At 40.3% G+C, this 10,272-nt stretch overlaps 1 protein-coding gene across 1 annotated transcript in view; it reads right to left on the bottom strand.

Moving 5' to 3' along the window:
* Positions 1-10,272, bottom strand: part of TBCD (tubulin folding cofactor D) — a 134,799-nt gene that overhangs the window by 11,447 nt on the left and 113,080 nt on the right. Inside the window, exons 33-34 of the mRNA XM_009279453.2 lie at positions 5,499-5,620; positions 4,473-4,550 (exon numbers count right to left, since the gene is read on the bottom strand). Coding sequence (XP_009277728.1) covers positions 4,473-4,550; positions 5,499-5,620 — 200 coding nt within the window. The remainder of the gene's footprint in view (positions 1-4,472; positions 4,551-5,498; positions 5,621-10,272) is intronic.

The following is a 10,272-nucleotide window of genomic DNA, read 5'->3' as shown; positions in this document are numbered from 1 at the left end:
AACCAATTCCTCACCCACTGGACAGTCCACCCATCAAATCCATACCTCTCCAGTTTAGAGAGAAGGATGTTGTGGGGGACCGTGTCAAAGGCCTTACAGAAGTCCAGGTAGATGACATCTGTAGCCCTTTCCATGTCCACTGATGTAGTCACTCCATCATAGAGGGCCACTAGATTAGTCAGGCAGGACTAATGACTCAAATGACTGAAATAGCTTGGCCTCTTTAAAAGAAACTGAGAAAATTCCTTCTCCTGTGTGGGCACAGTGCCAGGAGAAACAGAGTCGGCATCTGGGAAAAAGGGATCAGTCTGAAGTCTTTACATTACGTAAAGTGGGTGCACACCATACTGCAAAAAGGCGCAGGCGTTTTCCTCCTAAAGGTGAACTGAGTTTCAACAGTTCAGCTGACATCACCTGGGGTGGCCATAAAACCAGAGGACAGCCATTGCCATGCTCTATACTGCAAATTGCTTTAAAAAAATCCACGGGAGCATGTAATACATAGAAATCATTAGTCGGAGATGAGTGGGGACACATACCATCTTAAAACACTGTAAGGCCACCAGAAAAATATTATACATATACAACGCATGAACACTTCTGCTGAATATGCAAAATACATGCACCTAAGAAAGAGAAATGCCAGCTGTACTTGTTACTCCAGAAAGTGTTAGATCCTGAATTGTCATTCGAAGGCTATTCTGTTCACATGGTACTGAGTATTACACCAACCCTACTGCACGTTCTAAGGAACTAGCAATCCATCAGGGCTCTTGGCAGACTGAACATCTCTGGTGATCATTCACTCACAAGACCAGCAGAATGACTCCTGCAGCTACAGGAGCCATAACCAGAAAACAATGCTCCAGTGCCAGTTTTGCAAGTGGCTTCAGTTCAGTCTCCTTTTTCTTCCTTATCCCTTGTCCCACTACCAGCAGGGAGCTGACAGCTACCACTATCTTTTAAGAGTAACCACTGGTGAGTTTAAAAAAGCCCAATACGCTCTGCTTTATTTATGACAGCTCTGTTGCAAGCATGGGGCCCTTTGCCTCCAGCAGTCTCTCTAATCAATTAACACTCCCTACATTATTATGAATACGGCTCCACAAATTCACAATGTACACCGAGATGAAATCAGGAGGTTTCGGGTTGTGCTACCACAGACAAGAAATTATGTTTCAACTGAAAACTACCACCCTGTTTGCGGTGAGAGGGCACACAGGGCAGGGAGGAAATAGCCAGTGAATGACACCGCAGTTTCACAAAGGCTTTAGGCCAGTACACACCTGCGCTGCTGCCAGAAGAAATGGTTTTCCCCCACTTCCCCCCGCACTTCCCTCCTTATCTTGGCACAATTTGCGAGCACACGGCAGAACAGATCGAGGAACTACCTCAAGCTGCGTTTTACTGGAAGAAGGCAACAGTTTTTTAAACCGGGAACAGTTCTCTAATGCCACTTACCATGCAGCGATACAACCCATTCCCGCCAGTTCAAGGGAGGGGGAAACTCTCATGCTGCACGTGCAGGTTTATGCCAGCTTCAGACGAGTAGGAGGTAACAGCCAGAAAAATGGCAGGCAGAGCTTTTCTTTTCATACTACAGATTCAAACTAAGCCAAGCACAACAAAGAAAAGCTGCTTCTAATGGCCTTTTGATTACCCCAGTGGTACTAAAGTTGATTCATTTCAAACCCCACTGGACAGGTATTTACCCGACACTTCGCTTCCCTGCTGGCAGGTTCAGCAGGGCCCTGGCAGAGAAATGACCCACGCATGACAAATGAACCACGCTTTAAACACGAGCATTCACAATACGATAATGGAGGAGAAACACCCAGTGGTCCACTTGTCCTCCTGCACAGAGATCACAAGACCAGCCATGCAGAGAACTTCACAAATGCTCAAATTCATCTACAGAACTACGCCAGAAACGTCAAGCTGCGTATTCTAAGCTTTATGAGCTATATGGCGTGAAGAGGCAGGAAAATGCACCGTGGGTTCTGCCTCTGCGGGGCAGGAGTGACACCATGTGGCAATTTGCTTTAACAGGAGCACTGAGCTCCTAACGAGTGTCAAACTAATTCAGCCAACAGCTATTAATCCCGTTTAAATTAAGCAGTGTAGGATACTACCTGCTTTGGACTGCTAATGTTTTATTAGGGGAAAAAAGGTCCAGGATAGTGCACAATATCCATTTGAAACTTCAAAATGCATTTGCAAGTATTTTTTTTATAATGTGACAGTTGACAATTAAGCGGCTGGCACAGGCAAAATCCTGATGCCAGACAGCCTACAACCCGAGTCGCTAAAACTCCACTCAGCCCAATGTGGTAAAACACGAGGGAAGGAGATGAAACGGGAGCCAAACACCCCAAGGAATGCTAATGTTTCATTCCCAGCTTCTCCGAAAAGTTTTTCATTTGCTACATGACAAGCAAGAAGTTCACAGCAGAACAGAAGCAGCGGGAAAGCTGCTCACCAGCAGGAAGACTGACTGTTTTCTAAAAACAACTGTGCACCTCATCCCTCTTATTACAGGCACACTTTATATAAAAGTATCTGAAACTGCATGCACACATGGCCTTTTCATGCCACCAAGCAGTGTCTCAATTTTCAGGCTCATTCTGGATTCTATTTCTAGACTTTTATGGCATTCTTCTTTGAAAAGGGAGTAACTGGTCCCGCTCCAGAAACCAGGCCCAAAGTCACACTTTTCTTCTATGCAAAAAGAAGTAGGTGGCATCCAACAGTGCAGGCGGGCAGGCCTCGGAGCCAGAATCGGTGTTTATCCATCCCTAACTATATCCAAACGACATATGCCAAAGTAAGAAAATGCAAACATTGCACTAAATATAATTTTGGGCTCACCCATCTACCACGTTCAGCTGATCTACACACAGGCTCTTAGAGCACAGCAGAACCCGGTATGTCAGGCTCACTTGGCTCTCCGTGAAGTACACACAGTAACTGGTTCATGATTACCTCTCGACCATAAGGTACCTCTATTACCAAAAAAACGTCACATGCAGGAACTAAATTCTCTGTCTTTCTAGCTATCTTTAAACTTTCTAGAGCTCTGGCCTTCCAGAGCTTTCGTATGATAATGAGTTCTTGCACTTCATGCCAATATTTCATTCCCTTGCCATGAGAATGATCCACTGGGCTGTATAATTATTACTTTTCTTTTTTGGTTTCATCACCAAACTGGAAGCAAATACATTTGGATCAGCTTCAAAATCTTTCCCCCATAATCCCCCTGGGTTTTATTTCAGGCCTTTTTAATAAAGCATTACAATGGCACCACAGGATTGAGTTTGAGTCTCACTTACACAGCCAACGCAGTGGTGCTACCACATGCTTTCTGTTTAGTGACCCATGATGCGAGAGACACAGACTTTACCTGGGATTTCCACCCATAATCTAACATCTTCCCCAGCAGGGAAGACTGGAGCCTATGTGGAAGTCCCAGATCACTGGCATGATTACCAAACCAAACAAATAATATTCATTCCACCTGTGAGTATTTCACTCATTTTAAATTCCTATTCAAAAAGGGACTGCCAAATTTGATTTAAGAGACATTATCTAAATACACACTTGAAAACAAGAGTAGACTCAATTAAAACTTTTACAGTGATAAAAGCTTTTCAAATTTATCCGCTGTGAGTAATTCTTGAATCAACAGATTCCAAATCCAGTATACGTGCTCGTAGGATTCACGTTGTACAATTCTGCAAATATCTGTATGTGTGCCAAGATGCTGCCTGCGAGAGTTTGTGGAATATATTTTAATGTCACTGAAACAAAAATCATTCTCTTCTGAAACATCTGCAAAAACCCATGATTTCGCATTGGAATACCTTATTCATGTTTATCCATTCCTGAACTAAATACTTTCCAGGAGACTGAACTCGGTGTGGAAAAGCTGGGACATGCCTTTTTTATTATTCTTATTATAATCTTAATTAACTTCTTTGGAGATACTCACATTAACAAAAGCAGTGGGATTTTGGAAGCAATAGCTTGTAGGCACACTATTTTGCAGCATCACAACAGGACACTGCCCTTGCGAAAGGCTCGCAGTACAATGAAGAATGTTCTCCAAAAAGCATGCTAAATGCATGCTAGTAAAGGAAAGAAGCAAAATGGATCTGATACTGGCCCAAGTCTGCCAGGTGAAACATGCAAATTGAGTTTGATTAATGTACCGGTTGTTAAACAATGAACCAATAACCAACTTCTACACTGATAGGAGAGTCACAGATTTTATCAAGACTCTTTCAAAGCTATCTGGTCCAGAATTTATCACAGCTGCCCCACTTCAGGAAAATTAAAACATTACATCCATATACACACACACTTAAGAGCCCTATGCACCCACATCTAGAGCAACATTCAGCAGCAGTCAGTGTAAGATTTAAGAGGCCTGTTGCATGGTGGAAAATAAACAAAAAAGACTTTCAGCAACTTACTTCTCTTGCATGGTAAATATCTCAAAGCAGCCATTTGCCAGCATTTGGTCCAGCATTGTCAGGAGGGGTACAGACACCCTGATGAAAGAAAATAATTTAACAATGTAAATACACTTCTTGGCATACATATATACACTATTTTTAATTAGAAGCAAAGAAAGAAACTTCCTATCTACCTACACATATTTAAATTCGAACTCTAATTTACACAGAGGAGGGTTGCTCAGTAACTTCTGTGTGTTGGCTAAATCATCCTTGTTGGCTGAGAGGGGGACATTCCGTTACAGCCAAAAGGAAAAAACCTAATTAACAACACGCCTGGTTTAAACTTGCAGGGTCCTGAAAACACAATTAACAGTGTATAAAATATTAATTTCTTTCCTAGTATATAAACAAGGTATTCCACAAGATGTATCAGAAGTTACAATACCTTCTCACTCCAGGTAATTACCAAATGAACCAACACACAATGTGTGAGCTGGAATAACTATGGTCATGTTTTCTATTTCAACAGCTGAGACAAGAAACAAAATAAAAATAAAGTAAAACTGAAAATTCTATTAATAGTTGTGGGTTTTTTCCCCCCTAGGGAATGTTTTCTATTTTGCACATGTTTGATAAATGAGGCTTAGAGAAATTAATCTCATTATGCAGAATGAGTCACCTTTAAAGAAAAATCTTCACAAGAAAATTATACTTCAAGTATTTGTGAAAAAGCACTACCTCAACGAAATGCAGACTAGACTACACTGAAAAGTGTGCAGCAATATGCAATCCCCAATATTGCATTATATGAAAACTGGTGCTTATCACATTATGTGCAATATTAAACTATAGTAAATGCAAAATATTCTGCCATCACTCCTCTGTTAGACATTTTGCCAAAGGTACTGCCAAACAGCTGTATTAAAGCAAATTTACATGGCTCAGGCAAATTTTATCTAGGCATATTAAAAAAGGTGTGCCATATATCTGACTTCAAATAGTCCTGCTGTTAAAGATAAAAAAGCGAAACAAAAGCATTACCGGTCATTCCGCAGGTTGTCCTCAAAGACCTTTAGCAACGTCTCACAAAAACTCTCCATAGTGTTGGAATCATTCTGGATTTTCTTCATGTAGTCAAAAAGGCTCTGGGCAGAGTATCTGAGCTACAACAGAATGAACCTCAAATGAAGGCACAGGGGATAAACGCTGCTGCAACACACCAAAACACTGACTACACAGAATTACACTTATCCTTCACTACCTGAAGCGTACACCTGCACTGTGAAGATCTTCCTCCAACAACAGCTGAGTGTATAAATTCAGTATCAACATTTGACAGGAATATGGCTATTTTACTTTCATTAACCCTTTTTCAAGGAAGGCGTTTTTAATCCTTCTTAAGTTTTCCCATTGTAGGAAAAAAGACCACATTAAAGGTTCATTATTTTCTTTCTCTCAGAATAAAACATCCCCAAACCACTACAATTATCCTGCTTTACTTCAAATAATAATATTGTTATGGCTCTGAAAGTTAAAGAGTACACAGAAGTTCAAGAGGTAATATTTATTAAACAAGCTGATGTAACTGAAAAATGCAGGCAAGCTCTTGGGCACATGGTGCAGGCCACACAAAACAGCAGTAAACTTGGGTTAAAAATTAAAAACAACTCAGAAATAATGACTTTTGGTTTAACTTTGTTATGTTAATCAGCTAGCTTAGAAAGATGGCAGAAGGAGGTTTTAGTGCTTATGTTCAAGGCTCCGCTGGAAGCAGTCCATTTGGGTCACGCCAGCTGTTCAGTATCGCAGGCTACAGCCTTCACTCGACAGCTTCCTGCTGCTGTGGTCCCAGCTCTCGAGGAGCCACAGCACTCGCGAGCACAAGCCAGGCCGGCTTCTCCTCTCCCGGACCGGCAGTGAGGGAGGGGTGAAGGCAGAGACTGTGGGATCTCCCTTTCCTGTGGGATCCATGCCCCCAGGCAGCTAACGGTACACCCTTGAGCAGCAGGACAAGGGCTGCAACACCCTATATGAGCATCGCTACTAATGCTAAGATTTTCCATTTCTGGGAGAGGTAGGAATTTTAGTTTCCAGGCTCATCTTTTAAAATATTAATTGACTTCCCTTGAGGATGAGAAGAAAAATTTGGGGTTTTTTGTTACAGAAACTACCTCAAAGGAAAATACCTCATGAAGGATGAACATAATCAACTTTCCGAATTTTCCTGACTCTGATGTGAAGGATTATCAGTCCTGCTGGGGCTTGGTCAAGTTGCTTAGGGAAGGGGGGTGGTGATTAGGGGGTGTCCCCCTATAAGAAACTGGGTTACAATGAAGGGGGCTGTGGGAAGGGTAGGTGGGGCAGATCAGTTTTGAAGTATGAACTTCTTTCCGTTTTGGTTGCAAGTGTTAAATAAATTTCTGTTGAGTCAAGAGGAGGCTGTAAGCAATAATTAAGCCTATTCAAGTCAGTGGAGATTTTGTTTCTGAAGCTTATACATAGCATTTTGCTAGCTCATTCCAAGGTGCAATCAGTTCCCTCAGAAGATTGACCCTTTCATCAAGAAAAGAAAAAAAAAAATATTAGGTCAGTATGAGAAGTGTCACAAGTGTCTTCCTGAAAGCAAAAGAGAGGAATCTCTATCTAAACATTTTATCTAATTTAAATTTTATATCAGTAATGTTTATGGGTGCATCAGCACAGAAGAACAAGAAACATTTTCACCTTGAATCAAAACTCGGAACTAATTTTCAAAAGCTTTAGCCTACTCGTAAACAACACGGCACAGCAATCCATACTACCTGGCAAGTAGCACAGTCTGCTATTTTGTTCTATAGTGAAACATACTGGGCAACGCAGAAGCAGAAATATTTCTTTAAAAGGGTCAAGCAATTTAAAGAAATTATTCAGTTATTCTGCATTTCAAAATGACAGTCAAATCTCAGTGAAAATTATTTAAACATTTGTAAAAGCCAGCTATACTAAACTGAAATACTGAATTGAACTGAATGTGGTTCTTTCGTATACCAAAAGTTATATTAGTTTGTGTGTTTCCCTGTATGCTGAGCATAAACTGTATCCTTACACTGAAAGATCTTTAGAGGATATACAATTGTAAGGAAGAGAGATTTCCTGAAAACTTAAAACCTGCTTAATTATTGTATACTACCCTTTAAAACAATGTGCATTTAAGACCATTACAAATAAAGAAATACTTGTCTTAATACCTTACACTAGCAGATGTCAATTATAAGCAGAAGAAAGGTTACATTCGAGTCAAGTCTCAGGAAAAGATCTTAAAACATGTACAGTTAACCATGTAATTTTCTCTCCTATTTCTTTTGTCTTTTAAACTACCTTGCAGATCTCGCACCAGTTTTTGATGAAAGCTTAATTACTCAATGCTTTCCCTGCAGATTCAAATGATTGAAAAGGCAAGAATGGGCACGAAAGAAAAGGGCAAGCATAGCTACACGTAGGATGTTGCAAAGCTCTGCAAACCCAAGACAGAGTAGCAGGATAATCAGAAAAACTGTATAATGAAGACAGCATTTCTCCACTAGCAAGTAATTAAACAGTACAAAAGTACAGGTGTGGATAAACCATCACATAACTGCTTGGGAGGTTTAAAAATGGGACATTTTCCAAATAGTCAGCATAGACCATACGAACTTTACTGGAAGAAACTCCAACATAACAAGGTAACATTACATGAACAGGTTAAGTCCGTATTTCCTCCTCAGGTGAACACTCCTTTTTTCCCAGATAACCTATGAGGACAATACCTGAGCTATAACCTTAACTGCTCATGAGTATTTGCAGAGAAATGCATTTCCAAATGTCTTCCTCATCTATGCAGAACCCTGAATTCACACTATATCAAATGTGTGACATTTACCTTTCCCTGGGGTTGCACGAGGACTGGGAAAGGAAATTAGGAGGTTAATGGGTTGGAACTGGGACAACTTTGGATAAGAATCTAAGAGGAGGCCTGAGAATGACCTTGTTCTTATTAAACACAGTAAAAAACACGGTTTGCCAAGGCTTGACCCTCCCATCATTTAAGCCAATAGTAGATACTTCAGTGATAGGCAATACATGATAAGGCGAACAGCGTTCAAAGGGACCATTCATCTGATGATAAAATTAAAGTCCTAAGGATTTTACCTCCTGAACCAGGGGAAAGTATGAGGAAGTGTAGCTACAGCAAGGGGAGAAGGCAATTAACAGCTCTGGACAGATGCATGGCATATAAATAAGGTGTCTACACAAACCTTCATGAAATTGTTTCCTAGTCAGTTTGTTACAAAACTGAAGTACAATACTTCTGAAGAGTCTTGAGGCAACAAGTGGGACTGATACGGCCAAAAGAAAATTAGCTTAGGCATCCAGTTTTCTAACAGAGCATTCAAAATCTCAGCCCCCCATCAGCTATAAAGATGCCAAATCCTCCTAAGGGCTCTGATTCTTTCTTTGCAGTACTATCTTGGACAGACCAGATAAAAAAGCCAGCAGGGCATGATGAGAAAGGAAGAGCCTGTACTGAAGACGTTCAGTAGATGGACATCCCCTAATGGTTGTCAGTCTCCCATCTAACCACAGTCTCCTCAGAGCCCCAGGTATCGTAACAGAATTCAGCTGCACCTAATGCACCACAAATGGAAGTCAAGTGAAAAACTACTGGAAAGGCCTGCACAAAATCAGCATTTTTATGTACAGCTAATTGCTAAAGGCTCCAGTTTTCACTGAAGCATTTCAAGAGAGAAAGACCTACTCACAGAGTCATAACATTCCTGTAACATGTGCAGAAGAAACCATGTTATGCTCAATAAATAACACTAGTTTTGGATCATTTCTAATCCTGACAAATTTACAGCACTGAAGTGCAGTAGCCTATTTTCCCAGTAACTTCAGAAAAAACTGCCTATCATTTAAATTTGAGCACAGGTGAAACCATGTCTCCCTTGTTTTACTTGCAACACTCCTTTTAATAAATCAAATCTTTGAAGACCAGTGACTCTAAGACTCAACTCAGTGATATTTTACGAGAAGTAGGAATATAGTAATTCACACTATTTTTTTCCTTTAAAAAAAAAAAAAGACAGAAATTATTCTCAACTGTGTTTTGCTCTAGAATTGTCAACCAAGAAAACTGGATTTGGAGCCTGTTCCTTCAACTCAGATATGCATTAATTTGCATACAAATCGTCACAGTAACCAGATGTTTTAGAACATCATCTACGAACGTCCCAACATTTTCATTTGTAAGAGCTAACGCAGCAGTCGAAAGCCCAGTATTTTCTCCAAACTGTACATACAGTCAAACATAACTGGCAAACAATGAGTCCGTTTTGAGGAAAGTAAAACATAAATTGTATAATATATTTGGCACATACGTAATATTAACATCCATATGCCATAGACGGGCTTTAATTTTAGTCAGGTGCTTTAACATACATATGCATTCATCAGGTAGTTTTGGAACCAGCTACTCCAATTGTTACAGGTCTGTGGCATCTCATGCTGGAATCCTGGTATTGGCCTGGGAGAAAACTGAATTTTCAAAATAGGTTGCTGCTTTCTTTTTTTTTAAGGTTTTATGTAAAATTTCTATAACACATTAAAATGTAATTCTCACTCTTGATGGGGGGAACGGAATGACAGGACATTCTGTGCTTTAACAAAATTTTAAATGCAGTGTAGTTCAACAATAATTAAATTATATCAAAATTGTATCCCGACCCCTGAAACTACAGGGTTTGTGAACTGGAGAAAGAACAGCATTGTATAGTTCTGATCTCCATATACTGAGAGG

Source organism: Aptenodytes forsteri, unplaced genomic scaffold, assembly GCF_000699145.1.
Source record: "Aptenodytes forsteri isolate BGI_AS27 unplaced genomic scaffold, ASM69914v1 Scaffold243, whole genome shotgun sequence".
In the NCBI taxonomy this organism is placed as follows: Eukaryota; Metazoa; Chordata; class Aves; order Sphenisciformes; family Spheniscidae; genus Aptenodytes; species Aptenodytes forsteri.
The sequence above is the reverse complement of the archived record's forward strand: the minus strand, read 5'-3'. Positions and strand labels throughout refer to the sequence as shown.